We start from the raw sequence: 22,803 nt of genomic DNA on the forward strand, positions 1-22,803 counted from the left end.
ATAAGTTTATGTTTACACGTAACGGATATTATCTTACTTTATCTCGAGACGATTATCAAAATCAAATAAAGATCTATTTCAGTGCGAAAAAACATACGATCGACCTGCAGTACAAATTTACTTGTAATTGAAAATATTTTATCCTCATTCTAACTTGAAAGGTACGATTTTAAGCTTTGATTACTATAGGCTGTAATAGGCCGATTTGACAATAATTATACATTTTTTTTACATGAAAGTCTTGTAAAAAAGCAATTATATCTTCTTTATAAAAAAAATTACCCAATACAAAAAAGAGTAAAATTAATAAATAAAAATTATTATTATCAAGCATAAATAATTAAGAGTTAAAGACACTATAACGTTAATTCTTCTCGGAAGATTAAATAAAATATACTATGACATGTATCACGAATTTCACTAATAATTCTTTCAATCAAGTTTGTTCTTTGAGACGTGACATTTACGATAAGAAAACCGGCGCTTCGTCTCGGTGTATTCAACGTATATTTGTGATATGAAGTTGAATCAGATCTCAAAATTAATATATGTGTTGGTTCAGTTTAATAAACGAAGCACTTAACTTTTCATGAATTAATTTGTAAATTTTTTATTACTTATTAATAAATTAAATTAATTTAAGTAATATGCAGGGTTCAAGAATACGAAAAGAAAACATCAACTTAGTGATACTTAATAAAATATTTAATTTTGTTCAAGAATATAAATATAAACGTCACGAAGTTCCACCAAGTGGGTTTTTGTAAGGCACTTTAGTATGTCAACAGTTGCACATTTTTAACATTAGTAAGTTTCTTACAATTAGTATGAACAATTTGTGATCACATGTCTTAATTGTAAACAATTCCCTAAATTCACCAAGCTGAAATGACATTACTTTTTCACATAAAGAGGGATTATATCACAAGAATACAAAAGATTTTTCCTGAAAAATACAGCACCACATAGTATTTAGACTAAAATTTTATTCAAAAAATATCTTTGTTACACAGCAGTTTGTAAAACATTAAAGGCAGCTCCTAATGCCCAGCTTAATTCATGTCCATTGATTTTCTTTTTCATCTGAAAAATATAAGTATTTTTAGAAAATGTTCTATTAAAATTGAATAATACTATGAATAAATTTCTAGTTATTACATTTATTTTAGTAGTTTTTTCAAGACCAAAACCATCATGAAGCAATGTGTATATGAATGATAAATCTAAACATGTGAAAGGCTGATCTGTGTTGGGGTATTCACAACTTTTCAAAGCTTCATTATACAAGTCAGCAACTGTTACAGTCCCACCAATGAATGGATCTATTAATCCAACCTGAAAGTAATATAATCATAATGACTGTTTTCAAATATTTAATTTTTTTATATTTTATTTATCTTACCTCTGTTGCTCTATCATAGTAATATGAGAATGCGTAAATTTCATGTTCTGACAAAACTGGAAGATCATGAGGAATGGCGTCATTCACAACTTTTTTGATGATTCCCAGGCATGTGGGAAATCTTACTATAGGCCTATCTTCTTCAATATTACTATTAATCTGGCTTTTTACAACTTTATGGTCTCCATTAACTGGTCCATAAATTTTGTACTTTTTACCACCATAATTCCACTCAGCTCCAGAAATAATAGGATTTATGCACTCAGAATGTAATTTGATACTGTCTGAGTCAACATTTTCAGGAGCAGTTTTATTAGGATGATTGTCGGAATGAGTTAAAATAGACTTTCTGGCTGCCATAAGTCCCATTCCTAGAAAACTTTGGGTCAATATACTTATATTTCTGTCAAGGGCATTTATGTTATAAATATTTTTTTTGTGCATCTCCAATTCTTTTGATTGATTTTCAATCATTTTTGGAGTAATCGCAAACGTTACTTGAGTTGAGCCACCGCCAAGATCTAGCGCAGCAACAGTTTTAATTGAATAATCTTCATTGCTACCAGAGCTTATAAATTTGTCAAGTAAGAAATTTACTGTAAACCATGAAAATATGCCTTCGTCTGAGCCGTCCATAATATCTACAGAATCTTTGCTAAGTTGAAATCCAGAGAGATCAAATACTTTTTTGGCTTCTTCCAAAATTTGATTTGCTTCATGATCAGGAAGAAGCCTAAGACCAGCCGTTGCTCTCATACTCAACGGAGTTTTTGACCACTCTGTTTTAGGAATTCTTGTTTTTGCTTTTTCTAACAGTGCATTCAATGATTTTTCAACACCCTTTGGATTCTTAGCATAGGCACTTAGTCCAGGTTTGATTTCATAAAATAATTCATCATCTAACTGTATTTGTCCATTTAATACTGATCTATGAAATGTGAAAGCAATAACACGACTTGCTGTTGAACCAGCATCAATAATGACCACATAAAATGGTGTGTGCAGATTAAGAGAAAAAGCTAAATTATCTATGGCTCTGTTACCAAGCTGAAATGCATTGACATCGTTTGCAAGGCCTATGTAAACTACAAGTAATAGAGCACATGCAACCGTCAATGAATACATGGCCAGCTTTTTCTTAGTGTAATGTTTGTGCCTGTACATTTTGCTTGTGCTGTCTGACTTGTTTGGTTTATTATCCTGGTTTTGGTTGTTTGCATTACTTTGAGGCTTGTTTACCTGGAATGATAGAATATAGATGAATTAATGAAAATTGTTTGTCTGGAAATGATTGATTTTTTATTTAAATAATATATTTGTGATATAAAATATAAATGTTTTTGTAATGTGAGCAAAAGAGAAAATATTAAAAACGTAAAATTCAAACTTAAATTTTGATTTGACTCACTAAATCTGCAGAATTAGACGTCATGTTAAAATTATTAATTGTGCAGATCGCGAGTCAAGAGAGCCGTATGAAGACGATCGGCGATTATTGAAAAAAATCATTGGGTACCTCGATTTTTGTTTCGGTTATCGAAAAATTGCATAGCACAATCAATATTGACGAACGGAATCTCTAAAAACATACACTTAAACTCGAGGAAAAATTTGGAGAGAAAATCAAACACGTTTTTATCGCGAGTAAACACAAATGCATACACGCACACACGTTATCTCACCTGTCTTTGACGTGTTCCCATTATATATGTATCGAAAATCGACGATTGTTCATGTGGAATAAGGAGTATCTACTTGTATCTACGCGTATTCCTTTATAATACGTGTATTGCACAGCTCCCTGAGCGTAATAAACGTTATACGTCGAACGTGTACCACAACAGAATCAGAACGAAACTGACGTATACGCTCGTGAAAATCGTTTCTGCTACTTACACCTCGCCGCGCGGAGAGAGCCTATTGTATACATACACGCGCGGTCAAAACTCATTTACTATTGGAAGAAGAGAAGTCGAACGAAACGCGAGAGGCCAAGTGTCCGGCCTCCGTCTGGTCCGCACGCGCGCGCGATCACAGCATGCAACAACACGACTCTATGTGCGTGAACTGCGCGGCAGTGAGCAAAGCGAGCTTTGTCAATTGCAGACTGAGGATTTACTTGTGTATCGCGATATATTTGCAATCTTCAGCGCGTATAAAACACACTTGGCGACGATACGTGCGCATACCGTGTTTTTATATATAGCTACTCACAACACGTATTCAAATTTCAATTACTTTTATTCGATTTTATCTCTGGTACACCTCGCGGCTTACGATATATACTACACAATTATTCGCAACAAGACGTTGCTCTGTTAATATTCATGCCGCGTGCCTCCCTCGATGCGTGGATAAGCCAATCGGAGATCTGATTACCAAGAGATGACTTATCGTTTTTTTATAATAAGGACGAAATATACGTATTAAAGCTAAAATAGCTCCGCGTATCTCACGGATTTTACATGTCATTCTCTATCATCAAAAACCGGCTTTAATCGTTCAACAACACAAGACTCAATTGTCCAATTATGTAACAAAATCGTAATCATATTGTTATTCAAACGCGATAGAGTAAAATTCATCGATAATGCGAAAAATGGTGATCTTTTTTTTTCAATGAGATGCAAAGAAGCTGCATGCGATATCAGTATATGAGAGAGATGGTTATGTGCACTCGAGGACTTGCACAGACGCAGTTAAGCTTGAAAGCTCGACTGTGTGTACGTGAGATATCGCAAGCAACATGTGTGCCAGAAAGTTAATCCAAAGAAATAGCGACGCTTCCTACTGTTTAGGTATCGAATGATAAGAATCATTAATTACGTTATAAGTGTAAAAGTTGTGGTGAACTCCGATATTTGATCTCTGCGAAAACGAGAGATGAAAAGAAAAGTTGAAAGGCAATCGAGCTTTATAACTTTTAGAAATAATTACTTTTCTTTAAACTTTTAACTATAAATAACATGATTTTTTCGTGAGATAGTAATCTTTCATGTCCGCCGAACGCGAAAATATTTCCTAAAATCAACATCATCTGTTGATTCTTTGAAAATATTCATGTTTCGAATCACAAATTTAACAGTTGATTTTATCATCAACTGTTAACTCATCAAATCGTTTTATTTATAGAATAAATGATTAAGATTTTAACATTAATTTCAGATCAACTTTGAATTACCAGAAAAATAGCATTATGATGCAAGCATTCCTTACACACCATTGATCATTTACTTAGACTTCCGGTGTGTTGGTTAGTAAGTACTCACATGACACAATTTTTCTAACAATTCAATTTCAAAAGTTCTATATAAATATCAATATTTAAAATTTGAAATAAGTCTTTAAAACAGATTGTTTGAAATAAATTGTGATACAATGGCACCAAAAGAATCAACAATGCCTTCAAAAAGAAGCTGGGCTAAAGAAGCTGTTATACAAATAGGATCTGGAGGATCTGCTGGATTTGTTGAAGTTTGTATAATGCATCCAATGGATTTAGTTAAAACTCGTTTCCAAATACAAGTGAAGACAAACAAATCTGATCCTACTTATTATACAGGTAAAATCATAATTTTCTAATAAAATTAATTATGTTTATTTTTACCCAACATAAATAACTCATATAATTTTATCAATAGGTATTTGGGACTGCTTAAAGAAAATGTATAGAAATGAAGGTTTTTTTGCTTATTGGAAAGGAATTGTACCACCAATTTTAGTCGAAACACCTAAGCGTGCAGTAAAAGTATGTTGTTTATTACCAAGTAATATACAACTATTAACTCCATCAAAATTAACTAAAATTACTAAATGCGTTCTATTTTTGGTGTTTAGTTTTTTACTTTTGAACAATACAAGCAGTTTTTCTTATTTGGTTCAACAACACCTACACCAGTGGTAATATGACACCTTTTAAAAATAATTTTAAATAGAATTGAAAAAGTTTAAAGATGTTAACTGCATTAATTTCTTTAAGACATTTATGTGTGCTGGATTAAGTGCTGGATTTACGGAGGGACTTCTAGTTAATCCATTTGAGGTTATTAAAGTGCAATTACAATCAGATCGTAAACATATAAAAAACACACCATCTACAATGGCTGTAACAAAAGAAATTATCCGAAAACATGGTTTTGGTCTAAATGGTTTGAATAAAGGGCTTACTGCAACCTTAATGAGAAATGGTCTTTTTAATGGCTTTTATTTTGGCTTCTATCATTCTACAAAAGCATATATTCCTCAGAGTCAAGACTTTATGACAGACTTTTTAACAAAAGTACTAAGCGTTATAAAAACTATGCTTTTGAAAATAAAATGAAAATTAATGGAAAATGAAAATTTCTTACAGGCGGGATTAGGATTTTGTTCTGGAAGTCTTGCATCTTGTTTAAATATTCCATTTGATGTTGCTAAAAGCAGAATTCAAGGTCCAGAAGGGCATAAATATAAAGGAACTTTGAAAACTATTCAAATTGTTTACGCAACTGAAGGGTATATATAAAATTTATCAGTCATATATGAATTTAAGTAATAATTTTAAACAAGAATTGTTTACAGATTTAGAGCTTTATACAAAGGTCTTCTGCCAAAAGTAATAAGACTTGGTCCAGGAGGTGCCATTATGCTGGTAGTTTATGACTATATGCATGAATATTTAGTGTCAGTGCTTAATTGACAAATTTATTTTTATATTATTTATAATAGATTAATTTTTTATACATTCAATGTTTTTCTTATACATGAATTTAATCTGATGTAAATAAAAAAATTTTACTTACTACACTTGTTATGAAGATATATTCCATAACTTGCTGCAAACAGCTTCATTATGATTTAATCATCTAAAACAGAGTCCAGCCATTTTTCCAAGTCTGTAGATTTAATATCTTTATTTTTACTTGTACCTACTCCTAGAGAGTTCACTTTTCTGTCTGTAATATAATAAATTGGTATTGTATTTTATCAATTGTATAAAAATTAGAATATTAAATTTTGACAAAATTATATTTCTACGAGTACCTAGACTCAATTTTTTCTTAGTAGTGACTGGGGCTATAACGGTCTGTACAGGTGCTTTCAATGATAGTAAATAATCTAAATCCTCATCCTCATTGGAAACCTTATCTAATTTTAATTTCATCTTATCTTCATTTTTCACTATGTTTTCTTGCTTTGGAACAGCTATTATATTTTGGTTGGATTGATCATTAAGTTTTAAATTAAATACTTGAGAATTCAGTTGGACATTCTGTAATTCATAATTATAATGCATAATTGCTGTAATTTAATTGGTAAAAAAATTCAATACTACTCACATCTAATTCTTGATCAAACCAATTTTTGCCTGTATTGGAATCTTTTGGTTTAGAGAGATTTAATGATGTGACTAGCGATTCAAAATCATCATCACTTGAGGTTGATGAATCATCAAACTCTGGAAACCATCCGTTTAATGGTAAAACTTGTTTAGGAACCAAGTCTGCTTGATCTGCTTCTTCTTCTTCTTCTTCTTTTTTAGATTCTTTATTTATAATTGGTTTTGTTGATTTTTGTTCAACTGATCCACAAGCTTTTTTCTTATATTTCTTTTTCCATTGCTGATTTTTAAGATATCTAAATATATTTAAAAAAACAATATTTTTTAATAAATTGATGTATGAAATTTATATAGCAAAATATAATTTAACTCTACACAGAATAACTTCAAGCATTTACTTTTAAAATGTACAGGTAGTTACAATTTTACGTGATAAATATGTTAAGGAGATAAAACAGAAGTTTACTATAAATTATGTATAACTATAAATTTTTTATAATTCCCAAAGGTACAAAAAAGTGTAAAAAAATCGTTAGTAAAAATTGAAGTATTTTTATAACAAAATTTCGATTGTTTAGCTAAAACTAGTTATTATTACTCAAATCCATTATTACTGTTTTTGTTTATCATACATATTAACCTATTCAATGACTTTGACAGTTTTATACACACGTTTTTTTAGAATCCATAGGTCACTTTAAAACACACAAAAGTTTATGATGATAACAATGTTTCAAGGCAGTGTCAGTTTTATCGAAAATAAAAGTTCAGCCTTAAAAACGTGAGTACTAAAAATGATGTAAATGATCACAGACTGCAGATGTAAAAACATATAACAATAAGTAGTCTATCCGTCTACTTTTAGATACAAATACGAATATAACGTGAGCCTGACATCGACGAAAATGTATACACAAATGAACCGAATGAATATCTATAGTTATTAGTTTGGAATAAGGTGGTGTAGAGGGGGAATCCTGTCGTGTAAATCCGGGTGTAGATCTGCGCTTGCGCAAGATTTAAAATACGTTTTTAAAGGTCTCCGTTCAGATTTCAGATGAAAAAAAAATAAACAAAACGGATGAAATCAGTCGAGTTTGATATTTTTAAACGTTTTGATATTCTAAAATCAAAACTGGTAGAATAATGTTTATCGTAGTAACTCTTTTTTTCTGACTCCGCGATTACTTGTGATACATACCTTATAAGTACGCGGTATTTACGTAAACGCAGTTCAGTTATAAAAGGCAAAAAGTTGTCGAGTTTGCATTCGTAATAATAACGCGTTTAATTTATGCGTATCAAAATCGCCGCTCTGCATATAAACGATGTATGGGCACGGTGTAGTAAACGAATATTATTACAAGTACGCGCGACCAACCTCCGTTTACAATTATTTCTCGCGTTCGTTTTGCATTCGAATGGTGACACTTGGAGCACTTTCGCGTGAGTTTTTTCCAATAATTTCACTGCATTCATCGATGTAAATTCGAGAGACACATCAATCGAATTATTCTCACTCACACGCCGATTCATAATTATTGCGCCGCGAGCGAGTGCGATTTATATATGTATATCTCTCCATTCGATCTCGCGAAACGTGTATGAGTGCGTGTGAGTGTGTCTGCGTGCAAACACAACACAACACAAGCAGTATGGTATATATAGTATATATAGCCTAGCAGCCATTTTCTTCGTGTATGCGCAGCAGTAGGATTCATTCGCGGAGTTACTGAAAAAGAGAAAGAGCGCAAAAGACTCCGTGCTCAGTGCTGTGCTGCTTGCTGCTGCTGTTGTGTGTTATAAGTGTGTTATATACATTTAATACTCGAACGCAATATTATACACCAAGACGTGGTGGTATCATAGGTGATAGTCCAGTGTATCCCCCGTTAGCACAACGTATATACCAGCGAGAGCTGTTATACAGCATTACAGAGCAACGTACAAAAGATCAGTGTTTTGGAGTCGTCGTCGAGTACAGTATTCAATAAACTTTAGTCTCATGTAAGTACTATCTTACGGATACGTGCGAACTGTCGCCAGCCAACGGAATCGTTTCATTTTTTTTTTTAATAATACACTTTCGTCATTAGGTCATAAGATCTGCCAGCATATATCACACAGTGTCAAAGAGTGTTGGTACTTTTTTTTTCTCGTATCAGTACCTATCTCGTACGATAATCTGATGCTTCAATGCTGCTGTGCTATTGCCACTATGTAATCTGCCACGAGCTAACTTTCATCTAACTATCGAAGCCTTGTGGAGTGGAAAAAAAACGCGCAGTTATTGTACTTCGCTCCGAATATTGCGTGCCTCTCTTTGTTTTTGTCGCTTCGTCTCTGATGCAGGCAAAAGCGCGTTAAATAAGTCCGTTTCCTGATTCTTTTTGTCCCTCTCTCGCTATCTCTGTCTCTCTTTCTCTCTCTCTCTCTCTCTCTCCTCGTTCAGAATGAAGTGACTTTTTTTCCCAGCACGCGTCAGTGTTCTAAATGATCGGACGATTTGTGCAACATTAGTCATGTTGAGCTCGCGACGATAGAATCACGATAATCTGCGTATGTACTCATGCCACCCACAGACGCCTTCATGTATACACAAGTTGCCATCGACGTTACTGCTGCTCTCGAGCGAATCTCTTCGATTATACGCATATATATACGTTATTGTAACGCTACGTATAGATAACGAGAAACTCAATATATATACCTATATATGCTATACTGCCCCGCAAGTACACAACAGCATATTGTGTCCAGCGCGCCGAGTCGCAAAAGTATATGTGTATGTATGTATTATGGACAGTCGGTCATTCGATCGTTTTTGTGCAGTATTAAAATTGAGTCCTATCGCGGTTACATGTCGCATCGCGACGACAATAAACACTCGTGCACTGCGGGTCTCGAAGTACGTTATAAAGTTAAGAAAACCCGAATGCCAACGGCATGAATGACATTTTTACGATCGCCGATTGCACCATCTCTACTTTCTATACGGGTACAAAACATTTTGACATCGTGGCTAACTTTTTTCGGAGTGGGCCTTTACGCCTTGCGCATATTATAATTCGACGTCAACACGTCTCTAATGCTGCGGGGAGTTGGACAGAGAAGGAGTGATACAAGAGAGAGAACAAGAGTGAGAGAGACAGCGTGTGCGTGTACTTGCGTGTATGTGGTAGTTTTCCGTCTCTGTGACAAGCCGATCTTATACACTCATATGATTCACGCGAATAAACTGCAGAGTTGTTATTACTGATTACACCGAGAGTGACTTCTTTGGGTGAAATTTTATTTAAAAAACGATATGTAATACAATAGCGTTGTTCGACCATGCGTACGTCTATTTTTTTGTATTCTTACTTTCGACAATTATCGAACAATTTTTTACGTGGTTTATCCACTGTTGCTAATTGCAGCTGCACTCGCGGCAACGTTGATGTGGCTGTCATCGTATTTTACTTTTTCTTTATTGCCGCTTTCGTGGGAATTTCAACTGTGTGCGATCTTACGATGAATTTTCTTGAAAAAAAAACTGTCAACTACTAAAATCATGATACATTGTTTCCTAAAACGTATGATTTCAACAATCTCATCTCATTTTTAGATACATTGAAAAAAAATCTAACATCTACTTACTGAAGTATGAGTAATTGATCAGATTGGATAATATATTCTCTGGCTTCTCTTTTCAACCATTTTTACATCTGCTTCTCAACTCACATTGATATTGGTACTTTACTGCTCTTCTCATTGTATTTTTTTCATTATTTTATACTAAAAAAAATAAGCATACTAATTAAATTTTTTTACAGCTGAAAAATGGCATCTCGCAAGAAAGTTTTACTGAAAGTCATCATTTTGGGAGATTCAGGAGTTGGTAAAACATCTTTGATGAATCAATATGTCAATAAGAAATTCAGTAATCAATATAAGGCTACCATAGGAGCTGACTTTCTAACTAAGGAAGTCATGGTCGATGATAGAATAGTGACGATGCAGGTAAATAATGCTACAATTTCTTATACAAAAATACAACTTCTATTTGCTGTTGATTTGTAATTTTCTCATTGATTTTATTTTTAATTTTATTTCCAACAAAAACTATTGAAAGAGTGATGGAAAAATTGTATTCTTATTGATAGGTATGACACTTAATCCTGTTCTTTAATGCATTTAATTTAATTTTTACAGATTTGGGACACTGCAGGACAAGAAAGATTTCAATCTTTAGGAGTAGCTTTTTACAGAGGTGCAGACTGCTGTGTTTTAGTATTTGATGTAGCTGCACCCAATACCTTCAAGTCTTTGGAATCATGGAGAGATGAATTTTTGATCCAAGCATCGCCAAGAGACCCAGACAATTTTCCATTCGTTGTACTTGGAAATAAAGTTGATGTAGAAAATAGAGCGGTGAGAGGATATTTAGATTGATTTAATTTCAAATTAATGATTAGTTCGTTATATTGCATTTTTTAATCAAGTATATCAGAACCTGAAGTTAAAATCATTAAAAAAAACATGCAATTGAGAATATTCTTAAGTTAGAAATAAATTGTATTTCAGGTTTCAAGCAAAAGAGCTCAACAGTGGTGTCAATCAAAAAATAGTATCCCATATTTTGAAACCAGTGCAAAAGAGGCAATTAATGTAGAGCAGGCTTTCCAAACAATAGCTAAAAATGCATTGGCCCAAGAAAGTGAAGTAAGTCATTTTTTATTATGATTTGAAAAAATTATGTGAATGAGATAAAAATATCAAACTTGAAAACTTTATAAAGAAAAAATATATAAACGAAAAAGAGAATAAAATAAAAATTTTTCTAGGTTGAACTTTATAATGAATTTCCGGACCAAATTAAATTGACGAACGATCAAAGAAATAATGGAAAAGGAGATTCGTGTGCTTGCTAGGTACCAAATTCAAAATACTTTGGATGAATTGAAACTACAAATCAGATAAATTACATTTTGTGAGAATCTCTATGTCAAAAAATGTTCGAAAAGCAAGTTGGCCAAGTCAATTGAGGCATTTATATTTCATATTTTATTGAACATGATACTGTTTAGTTGGATTATAAATGATTATGTACATGAGAGTAATTTTTTGTTGAGAAAATTGTTTTATTTTAGTGATATTTGTTGAATTGATTCGTACAAAAAATTTCCGTATAAAATAAAATTTTGAATCAAATTACACAAGATATAATTTTATTTTGATATATTTTTATTTGAGGTTGCATTAAGCAAGAAATAGACGAAATCGTATTATTTATCTGATTGGATGCTTTTTTAATCATTATTTTATAATGCTGATACAGTCTTGCACTTGCAAAATCGATGTCGCCACTGGTAAATGTGGCAAAAGAGATTTCTACTGCGTAATTAGCAAAAAGTATGTAAACGTCTGTGCATGTTACTGGCAAATAATAACTACATACTATACAAATGTTTTATAGAGCATCGCTCATATTTTCAGCTGTATTATAATTAATCTCCAAACTCTGTTTGAAATCCATGATTTGTAGCACTATTCTTATTTTATCAATATCAATTATCTTACGAGGATTTACTTCATATTTTTGAAAATTTTGTTACAAATTAAAAATAAGAGATATGGGCTAATAAACGATAAATCAAGTTATTTAAAAAAATTTATTTATTGATAGAAAATAGTTATAATCATTGTTAAACATTCAATTCGAAAATTACAGTATAAAGTACTAAATGAAAAAAGTCCATCATCAAGATTACAACAACGTTAATATTTAATTTTGTTAGATGGAGAAGAAGTAAGGAAATTGTAAATCTTGTTACAACGGACTTGAAAAAGATATTGTACTAGTTGTAATTTAAAAAGATGATTTCATCACAAATCCGTGTAATCATGAGTTCGTTTTTTACTTCTTATATCACAATTATCAATAAATTCAGTAGTAAGTCAAAATTTTTTTCAAGATTTTTCTGATCCTGCCTAGAGGATGCGAAAAGTCATAGTTCAACTCCTTTTATTAAATTTTAGAATACATGCCGAAAATTGAGAAAAAATTATGGTGTGTAATTATTTTTAATTATAGTTTAGTAATAATTTTAAAATTGGTAATAAAAAATCATTTATTTATTTATGCTACGCAAATTAAAAATGCTGGTACATATTACATAAATATATACAAACGTATTCATTTTTACATAATTTACAATTACAAATATGTATTTTAATACGAACAATTTCTTTTATAACTGAATTCGCAATTAATAATTTTATAGTAAGATCAGTACGTATAGTTGAGCATTGTCCTAGTTAATTAATCTAAAATCACGATAAAAAAAAACAGTATGTAAACCTGAATGTTCTGAAAATAAAAAATGTTTTTAATACTCAAACTATTTCTCATAAAATAATTCCAATGTTCTTCGTACATATTAAGCATAATTTTGTTATAAAAATTTAATTAAATAAGAAACAAATGAATAAAATTTCTTGAAAAAATTGGATAACACGAACACGAAAACTCTCAACAAACAGAATTGAAAATTGCTTAATTCATAAATTCGACAAAAAATCTAAACTATACGATCGATTACTTAAAAACATGCCAAACTTCAGGGTTGCTTGCAATGCTGGCTCTACAAAGATTGTATTGCTATCAGCTGTCAAATCTGGATTTCCACCTAAAAAAATCATTTAGTTAAATTAAATGATAAAAATAATTGAAAAGATTTAGTAATAATATGTAAAATGCATACTTGTATCAACTCTGGCAGGCTTTGAAAATAATGTCACTTTGGATTTCCGTTGCACATATGTCTCTAGGCATTTCAGTTTTATCAAAATCTGAATTAAAAATAAAATTAGTATCTGTACTTTTAATTCAATAATTTTAATTATTACCTCTATTAGTTCTCTGGTATGATAGGGTTGAATCGCAGGTGAAAATCGATTTTGTACTTCAGAAAGTGGCAATCCAGGTTTTTCCATACAGTAGCAGAGAATAGCTCCAAGCATTCGATCTAAAACCCTTCGGTTGACAACTCCATCTATTCTTATCCAAGGTTTTATAACTACTTTTATTTCTTCGGCAGTGCTAAAATATTCATGCAACGAAAAATTATTATAAAATACACATTTCAAAATTATTCAATTTAAATTTACTCACTTAAAGTCTAGTAGTTTCGCAGCTCGATAAATTTCATTTTGCTTCAATAGAATAGTTCTATTACGACGCATTTTTTTGTGATTATCAGTTGAATCTTTGTTCTCAGAATTAGTAGCCTATAAGTTATTGAAAAATAAATTATTTATAATATATTAATAATTCGTTTAAAAAAATTATTGATAATTATATATTACATTCGATTGTCCATCATCGTTGCTTTCCACAGTTTCATTTTCTTTCGAGACATCATTTTTCTTTGGTAACTCCTGGTTCAAATGATGTTCAATAGTTTTGTCGATTTCCATTTTCTGAACGAGCAGATAAAATAATTATTTTCTATTCAAAATATATTAATATTTCGTAAATTGTTTTACAAAACCATGCTTACGGAAGATTTTGGTAGATCTGGCAAATCTGTCGACACTGACAATCCGGTTTCAATTTCAGGCTGAGAATTTTTATCAGTACTGTAAAACAGGTTTGCAGCGTTCAGACATTTATTAGTATCTTCGTTCCAATTGTCTTCACCATCGTCTAAGACGTATACACTTCCTTCGGGTACAGCTTGATGCGCTTCTCTTTCTAAACGTAGAATTTTGTAAGAATGTATTATCCAGGGATTGACAGAGCGATGATAAATATATCGCACGGTGACGATGCCCGCTCGCAAAACAATACGTTTTTCCACGAGTAAAGAGAGGATCCTAGATAGCGTGTCGATGTGACTGAATGTTGTCTAGAAGAGTAAAAATAGTTTAATGATTTGACCAGCTTCGTGATAAAAATATTATGAAATAGTATATTACTGCCCTAGGCCGGTATGCTATTTTACATACCCCGTAGCCCGAAAATAGCAATATTCCGTTTAGCGCAGCGGAAGAAAACTTCTACTTTTGGGCCGCTGGTATGTATAAGTTTTTTAACTCACCGCTATTTCGTGAAGTGTTGCACCGAATTCATTCTTAGCTTTGATAAATTTGCAAATTTTATCAACGTCGTTCCAAGAAAGCTTCAGCTGCGCAACATCGATCTTCAAATTGTCGTACGACGTTGGATTTTTCGGAAAGATGGCAGAATTTTTGATCTCGTTCAACACACGATTGATCAGATCCGTCTCGAGGGGAACCAAAGTGCGCGGAAGTTCCATTCCCTGATAGATAATTCTGGCCTCGGCGATCAAGTCGGTAGACTTGAGGGTGTAATACATCTTGCATGAATTAACGACGAAGTATTCGTGAGCGTGGTGATTGTCCTGGAACGTGAGTTCGTGCAGTTCTTCGCGCATCTGCAGCATTGCTATGCGAGTTTGCCTCGTGCGAACGTCGTTCATGTCCGGCAGAATGGCGCGAGCTCTGGAGTTGTCGTTGACGATACTTGTATCCTTGGCGCGCCTTATCAAATCGCTGATTCGGTGCCCTTGCGTTTGGTTCTGAGTCTCCTCGTTCGGCGAGTTTGTTGAGTCGCGCTCAGGATGTTGTTTCTGCTGATCATTTGTTTCTCCAACAGAAACATTTTCAAGTGGTTTTTCATTTTCCTTAGGACTTATATCTTCGAGTGGTTTTTCATTTTCCTTGGGACTTGTAGCTTCGAGTGGTATTTCTTTCACTACGGGAATTATGTCTTCGAGTGATTTTTCATTTTCTAAGAAACTTGTTACATCCATTCCATTAATTTCCATTAACTGATCGCTTTGTTCTTCTGTCGTTTGTTCATGTCCATCAATCAATTTTAGCTTTTTTGAATTATACTCTTCGAATAAATCTTCGTGATTAGATCTTTTTAGTGCTTTTGATTGAGATTTATCCAAAAGTTCATCGGAAACTCGATCAACTGAAGATCCATTTCCATTGGATTCGCTGTCGAGTTTTGGCACTTTAGATAAGACTACTGGCTCCTCTGTGAAAGGCCTTTTTCTCGAACGAATTTCCTGAATTATTACACTGCTATCATTCGTAACTTCCTTATTATTTTCTGCGACACCAATAGGAACATTGCTGAGGCTCTCCAATATGGTCTCGAATCGCTTTGCTATCCTCTGATAAACATCATCTTTTTCTTGCAATCCCGGATCAAGCATGATAACTTGGTCGGGAATTGCAATGTCGATGTCGACACTGTCAAAAACGAAGTAATCATGAATGGCGGCCACAACTCCGGCCTCTCCTTGCTTCGCTTGGAAACCGTCGATACTCGGATCCTTCAGTTTCTTCATATAATGTTCGACCAGCGGGAAGTGAACGTTGTACGACGCGGAGAAAATCTCGTAAGGCCATTTGGTTTGAAACTTGTAGTAATAAGCCGAACTCAATTGGTACTGCGAACTACTCATAGGCATGCAGTTGCCAAATTTCTTATAAGCGCACATGTAGTTTTTCTTCATAGTCACCATTTGATCCGCGCGTATTTTCAGCATCGCATTTCTCAATAGGTATTCCGGATATTGCTGGTAAACCTAGAAAAATTCAATTTTTCGCTATGAGCACTTAGCGTTCAGTTTATGAATATAAATCAATTAACCTACCTTAAATAGTTGATACGCCCACGACCGTCTTTCTTTTCCGCAGCACATAGAACTGTGAATTACAGAATTAATGGTCGCCGTATGGATATCAATGACTTCCCGGACTTCTTTGGAAACACCGGGAGTTACCATCGTCTTCGTTGGCAATTTCAGCTTGTAATATAAGTTAAACTCTTGAACGGTCCTGGGAAGAGTGACAGGTTCTCTTCGATCCATATTGGAAATATTGTAATATTTTCTAGCTACATAAGCCACGAGATCCTTGAAAATTTTTGCTACTCGTTTCTCGTATTCTCCAGGATCTTCGCTCTCTCCTCGAACTGGATCGATATGTTGTCCAAAACGTTTATTAACATAATGGTCTTGCTTCAGCTATAAAGAATTTATAGTTATAAATTATCTAGGATAATAAAACAAGTCATTAAAAAGATAAAATTACGTACCTCTTCAACGCCCAGAAGAACGCTATTCACGGTTTTCTGTTGCTTCAGCATATACAGCAATCGCCGCTGGCAAGCTCGTGAAGTTTTGTTCATCGATTTGAACGTGTACGAGCGCAAGATATCGCGTATCGTCGAATAGGCGACGAGGTTTCGACGAGGATTCGGGCATAGATAAACCATGGCAACTTTGCAAACGAGCAGTATGGTATCTTCGTGCTGCTCCCAATCGACGCGCAATTTGTCCATTTGCTGCAGAGCTCTGTAATCAATTTCATCGTACTTTACGCGCTTCCGCATCGGTTTTCGGGGCAAAACTGTGCGTATGATTTTCGGAGGCTTGCTGTACGATATAGTTGGTAACTCCTTGAGATTGACGGCCTTTTTGGTGGATAATGGAGCTTTTGTCTCTGGAGGCTTTGACGCGCGTTTTATACTCAGTGCTGCTGGCTTACTCGAAATACTGCGCTTTTTAGCCTATAAAACATTTTAAAAAATTAAAAAAATAAAATGCATGAAATGAACGTCTAATACATACCGGAACAGTGCGTCTCGGTAAAACTGATCGAGAACTCGATGTTCTACTCGATGGTGATTTGGAATCATTGTACTCTTTTGGACCAGTCTGAATCCAATTCCAATTACGCTTGAGGTGAGAAAAGAAAGCCGAATCGACTCCTGCCGCACCTTTACGATCGCCCGGTACAAAGCCAATATCGTGTTTTTCAGCTTCGCCGGGTGCTCGCGATTTCAATGAACTCAACATTTCGGGTTTACGCGACAGATCTTCCAAAAGTATATCTTTGCCCTCGACGACGGATCGACCACCGAGGCAAGTGTTGATGCACGTGTTCCACATCTCGTACCAGTAACTCTCTACGACAGCCATCGAGCTGAATTTGAATTTCGTTACGGGGTAAGGTTTGTCTTCGACCCGATGATATCCAGCGGCCGAGGAGGTTGTGTCGAGCAGTTCACTGTGTTGGTTCAGATAGACAAATACTTGATCTTTTTCTTTCAGCATTTGCGGACCAAATTGCAAGAGGCCGATGAAACACAAGCGACTAGCGAGCTCGTGAATGCTGAATATGTAGCGACGTTTGAAGTAGAGCATATCTCGCAAAGATGTAGGCACATCTTTCACCAACATGTGTCGTTTTATAGGGTGGTCAAGTAATTCTTTCAGACCATCCGCGTCTGAATTGACGTTGTGCAATTTCACAAACATTGACAAAGGCATTCTCAAATGCACATCCGACATTAGACACCAGCCTTTGGGATATCCTGTAGAAAAATGATATATTTTAGTACTCAAACTTTTAATAAAAATATAAATTATTAAGGTGATGGTACAAAGATAAACTACCTCTATGATCTGGTAGAGGTGGAACGAACATTTTCCAACCGATTTCCTTGCTATAAACATTTTTGACATCATTTAAAAATTCATCATCTACCGACAAGTTTTCGCTCTTCAATATATCCAGAAAAACATCTCTAGGATAACAGATCCCAGGATGGTCATGAACAAGATAATACAAAAATATGTGCATCTCTTTCATTCGTATGAATTTAGGACTATAACCAAAATGTCTCCCATGCATCTAAATAATTATTAAATATTAAATAAAAGGATTATTCGTTGTTTTAGAACATAACATGATTTTAGAAAAAATATTTTTTAAAGTATACTTACATTACTTTTATGAATAGCTTTTGGTTTTTGCTCCCGTCTAGAATAACTGGACGTTCTTTCGAAATTCTCTATTGACTTTAATAAGTAGCTACCTCTCATGCAAAATTTCAATTTTGCTTGTTCTACAGCTGATAATATTATAGAGTCGTTAATATCTACACTTGGATCACAAATAAAATTAATAACTTTAACTCTGGATAATTTTTTATTTTTTATTATTAACTTAATATTTTTGATTAAGTTATCCTCATCTAATCTTTGTAAAATTCTAAGCAACGAATTTTTATCTAATTTTTCTTCTAAACCTTCTTTTTCTTCTTCTGCACTAATGTACTGTAAAGTGAAAAAATATTGATTAGACATCAAGTGCACAATATCATAATACTCCAAAAAACTTGATATTTTATAAAAATGTATATACTAACTTTAACCAATTTATGAATATCATCAATAATTGTGTACTTCTTGACACTATCTAATATCAAATTAGCTCTACGCAGCAATCTTAATGAAAACCCAGTCTGACTTTTTCCATTTGTGTTTTGTAAATCCTCTATAATGCCCTTTACACAATTTTTTTGAGATTTCTTTTTGCATTCTGGTTTTTGCACAATAAGTGTAGTTTCTATATTTCTGTATAAATCGCTCTCAATTATTTGAGAATCATTAGGAGAATTTTTATCTTCATTTTTAAAGATATTAGACGTAACAGAAGCATGATCAAGATCTTTTGACTCATCAGAAACATTATTTAAATCAGAATTTCTGAACCCAACACTTTTTTGCTTTGAAGTATATTTGTATCTCATATGACTAGAGAATAATTTGTACTTCTTAAATATATGATTGACTGTTGTAAACAGTCGGTGATCTCTGCGTCCATTAAAATCTTTGGAATCTTTAGAATCATTAGAATAATTAGAATCATTAGAATCATTGGAACCATTATAATCATTGGAATCATTAGAATCAGTTAGAATTATTTTTTCATTTTTTGCCTCTACAACTGGCATTTTACTTTCAGAAATGTCATTATCCTTTATTTTCTCTAATGTAGTATTTTCAGTACTACTTTTTGAAATGTTAACTGGAGTACTACGTTTTGGATTAACATCAACTGGTACTTCTTTTACAACATTATTTTGCAATAATCGACCATGTTCTTTGATTTTTAAAATTTCCTCTTCAATTTGTTGTTGTTGTGATTTATGGGTATTTTGAGATTTCAATTTTTTAGAAACAAATCTAGTAGTTCGTTGTCTACCACTATCATGCATGTATGTAGATACCATATTGGATTTAACTAAGTTTCGAGTTAATGTTCTACTTATTAACTTAGAAACACCTAATTCTTTTCCAAGTTCTGTTTGACTAATTCCTTTATCACCCGTAACAATTACTTTATTGTTGGCCTGCTTTACAAAGTCTACCATATATTTATGTTTATATACATTTAATACTGGAAAAGGCTCATCCTCATCATCATCATCTTCCTCTGTCTTCCAGATATCATTCACATTAATATTTGGATCAGCTAAAGTAACAAGTTTTAAAATTCTTTCTCTCGATGGATTATTTTTTATCCTCCATTCACTTTCTGCAGAATTAGGATAGTAGGATCTATATGGCACTTTCTGCAAAATATTTTATGATATTATTTAGTCGCAAAGAAAAACTTTTATTGTAAATTTCAATTTAAAAATATGAGTACTCACCAAATCTGTTTTAAAAATTTTTTGTAACATATTAATTTTGAAAAATTTTTTTATAGAATACTCTAAATTAAGCTCATTTTTGACTTCATTGTATTCAGCAGCACAGTTCTGTCTAGATTTTAGATAATTTATCAAATGTTCAGCCCACATTATTACTTTGGGTTTTCTAATATTGAAAAATTTTGTCAAATGTAGGAGAGTACCAACATTTTGACCATTATATGGAGTGCCAACATTTCCTGAATAATAAACTTGTTTTTTTATCAATCCTCTATTTTGCAGAGTTTTTCTAATATAGAACATAGCTTTTGCATCTTGTTTGATATTCGAATTTTTCTTAATTGTTACTTCACCAATCCATCGAGCCCGGCCTATTCTTTCCAGTAAGCAGTAATGTGTAAGTGATAAATCTTTAATGTTCTGGACACCTTCAGTACAGAGAGCTTTTTCTCGTGTAGGCTGATCGGCAACAATTACCAAAGTTTCTGGGTATTTTTCTTCTACTTCAGATAATTTTAATTTTTTTACCAAACTAGTTATGTCTTCTCGAGTAGAATAAGTTGAACATGAGCCTCTGACTCCTTTATCTTTGATAGGAAAGTGAGGATAGATGTCTTTTTGCTCAAAATTCTATTAAAAAAAATTATACATTTCAACAATGATTCAAGATTCAAAATTAATTAAATTAATTAATTACCTGATTGGAGTCGACATTCAGGTACTCTAGTTCATAGTTATCAAATATCACTAGCTTATCTCTTGCCTCTTTTAATTTGTAAAATTTAAATTTAGATACATTTATACATTTGTCCCAAACTTGTTCCTTAAACAATCTTTTGAATGGGAGTGTGAGCTTTAATGCCATAGATAAACGAAGCCATAATGCTGTCAAAAGAGTAATTAATAATAGATAAATTGAAGGTTTAATAAATTGATCAGTGATGTTACTGAAATATAATGGAAAATATAGCAACCTTCGAGCGTTATGCCATCTAAGCCCTCCAAAGCAATTTCCTCAATAATGGTTTCTTTGAGTGTACTCATTTTTCTTGATTAATCCGACAAAATCAGCCAGTTGAAAAATCAATTGTTAACAATTTCTAGATTGCATGATGATAAGTTCGTTACGTCTTGCGGGACTGCGATTCACGTTGCGTTTTAGGTTAAACGCGAAATGTTTTGGAAGTGTCAAGAGGAACGGTGCGTCGCTACCATGCTGCACGTATATAAATGAATGAAAATTACGGAGCAAGTCTATGAAGCAACGGTCGCCCGGTGTGTCTTCTAAGCCGGGAATAGACGTTATTTTTTCTAATCTTTTTGGATAGTTCGCGGGAACTAGCTCACAATTATCATATATGGCTAGATCACGCGATTTATAAATTAACTGCGGGATTGCACGTTGAAAATTCAAGACGAGTAAAAATGCGTGACCGCCGCGAGATTTGAACCCGTTGCATCGTGGACTTTAGCCTAAAATTTCCAAAATGTCACCTACGCTTTGAACGATTACACCATTGACCGAGGATCGACTAATGAAGGTATTGAAAACATTTTTAGGGTGTTTGACTCATACTGTTTGTTATTTACGAATAAAAAATCTGGAAAAACGACGCATACATGATTATTTGATGTTTTCATGATGGGTATACAGAAAAGTACCACGATTTGTCTTTTTTTTTTCGTTAAAAAAAAAAAAAAGAATTACGATAGTTATTGAGATTTGAACTCTGACTACCACAGACCCGTCATTGTTTCCAAAGTACTTACATATCTCAGGACCATTGAAATTTATGAATCAATGAAAACCGTTTTTGTATGATAGACTCACTGTTTACTCTTTTTTCTGTAATATTTTCAGAACTTGAAGAAGTGATAATCATTAATTGATTATAAATTGATTAAAAGTGTGAAATTCTTCAAATTTAAAATTCCACTGATTTAATGATGAAGCAAAGTTACATTTGTTTGTTTTGTGCGAGTAGTTTTTTGAAAAAAAGCTTTCAAAGTAAAACTATAGAATTTCTTTTTTTGTCATTATGATGTATAAATTATTTGCATCATTTTCACCTACAAGCAATTTTTAATCAAATGCCTCGATCCAGGATCATGCTCAAAAAAAAAAAGAAACGTTATTATAAAATTATCCAAGCGTATCAAAATCACAAAGTTGTAAGTATGACAAACACGTTTTATCTTAAAAAACTCAAGGTGATGTTAACATGAAGCGCTCGGTTTGTCTACATCGAAATTTGTTTCTCTTAAGCTTAAGTACGGTTTCTGCTCATAAGAAGCTTATTATATTTTCGCGATATATATTTCCAGCATAGGTACGATGATTGGGTATGCAATGATAGGTAGGATGACGCGTGATGGCGTATCATCGGATGCTATAAAATGTACACCTGTACATCGCGGTATTTTATAAAAACGCAAAGCGTTTGTTTATTGATTTTAATTTATTTATTTTGGCTGGTTGAAAATTGGGTATTTTTAAAATTTTATTTAATAACGTATGATTTAATCTAACATTAAAAAGATATCTAAATTGTT

The 22,803-nt window shown here is 33.0% G+C and overlaps 5 protein-coding genes across 7 annotated transcripts; 2 read left to right on the forward strand and 3 right to left on the reverse strand.

Moving 5' to 3' along the window:
- Nucleotides 1–683: 683 nt before the first annotated feature.
- Nucleotides 684–6,305, reverse strand: LOC106654454 (ectonucleoside triphosphate diphosphohydrolase 5). 2 transcript variants are annotated; one of them, XM_014374348.2, is made up of 4 exons: nt 6,184–6,305; nt 1,403–2,641; nt 1,159–1,335; nt 684–1,083 (listed from the first exon to the last, which is right to left on the reverse strand). In XM_014374348.2, exons 1-4 carry the CDS (start codon nt 6,208–6,210, stop codon nt 1,006–1,008), a joined length of 1,521 nt encoding a protein of 506 aa, XP_014229834.1. In that variant the 5' UTR covers nt 6,211–6,305; the 3' UTR covers nt 684–1,005. The 2 variants fall into 2 exon arrangements, with proteins under 2 accessions (XP_014229834.1, XP_014229835.1); XM_014374349.2 differs by lacking the exon at nt 6,184–6,305 and adding an exon at nt 3,085–3,279.
- On the forward strand, nt 3,479–6,187 carry LOC106654455 (mitochondrial 2-oxodicarboxylate carrier). Its single transcript, XM_014374350.2, has 8 exons — nt 3,479–4,200; nt 4,568–4,659; nt 4,744–4,964; nt 5,044–5,150; nt 5,240–5,302; nt 5,382–5,681; nt 5,754–5,896; nt 5,963–6,187. Exons 3-8 carry the CDS (start codon nt 4,781–4,783, stop codon nt 6,078–6,080), a joined length of 915 nt encoding a protein of 304 aa, XP_014229836.1. The 5' UTR covers nt 3,479–4,200; nt 4,568–4,659; nt 4,744–4,780; the 3' UTR covers nt 6,081–6,187.
- A 264-nt stretch (nt 6,306–6,569) lies between the features above and the next one.
- On the reverse strand, nt 6,570–7,643 carry LOC111694684. Its single transcript, XM_023463684.1, has 3 exons — nt 7,337–7,643; nt 6,750–7,018; nt 6,570–6,653 (listed from the first exon to the last, which is right to left on the reverse strand). Exons 1-3 carry the CDS (start codon nt 7,354–7,356, stop codon nt 6,625–6,627), a joined length of 318 nt encoding a protein of 105 aa, XP_023319452.1. The 5' UTR covers nt 7,357–7,643; the 3' UTR covers nt 6,570–6,624.
- Nucleotides 7,644–8,392: 749 nt separating this feature from the next.
- On the forward strand, nt 8,393–12,375 carry LOC106654457 (ras-related protein rab7). 2 transcript variants are annotated; one of them, XM_014374354.2, is made up of 6 exons: nt 8,393–8,729; nt 10,330–10,455; nt 10,538–10,724; nt 10,917–11,135; nt 11,289–11,426; nt 11,549–12,375. In XM_014374354.2, the coding sequence occupies exons 3-6, from the start codon at nt 10,545–10,547 to the stop codon at nt 11,633–11,635; spliced, it is 624 nt and encodes a 207-aa protein (XP_014229840.1). In that variant the 5' UTR covers nt 8,393–8,729; nt 10,330–10,455; nt 10,538–10,544; the 3' UTR covers nt 11,636–12,375. The 2 variants fall into 2 exon arrangements, with proteins under 2 accessions (XP_014229840.1, XP_014229839.1); XM_014374353.2 differs by lacking the exon at nt 10,330–10,455.
- A 490-nt stretch (nt 12,376–12,865) lies between these two features.
- LOC106654465 (general transcription factor 3C polypeptide 1) lies at nt 12,866–21,694 on the reverse strand. Its single transcript, XM_014374378.2, has 16 exons — nt 21,225–21,694; nt 20,948–21,135; nt 20,251–20,880; nt 18,961–20,169; nt 18,536–18,868; nt 18,206–18,443; nt 17,378–18,123; nt 16,843–17,316; nt 16,400–16,771; nt 14,807–16,330; nt 14,267–14,614; nt 14,073–14,186; nt 13,879–13,994; nt 13,614–13,806; nt 13,469–13,556; nt 12,866–13,393 (listed from the first exon to the last, which is right to left on the reverse strand). The coding sequence occupies exons 1-16, from the start codon at nt 21,292–21,294 to the stop codon at nt 13,266–13,268; spliced, it is 6,771 nt and encodes a 2,256-aa protein (XP_014229864.1). The 5' UTR covers nt 21,295–21,694; the 3' UTR covers nt 12,866–13,265.
- Nucleotides 21,695–22,803: the final 1,109 nt, after the last annotated feature.

The sequence above is a fragment of the Trichogramma pretiosum genome, unplaced genomic scaffold, assembly GCF_000599845.2.
Source record: "Trichogramma pretiosum strain Unisexual culture from Peru unplaced genomic scaffold, Tpre_2.0 scaffold47, whole genome shotgun sequence".
Classification (NCBI taxonomy): domain Eukaryota; kingdom Metazoa; phylum Arthropoda; class Insecta; order Hymenoptera; family Trichogrammatidae; genus Trichogramma; species Trichogramma pretiosum.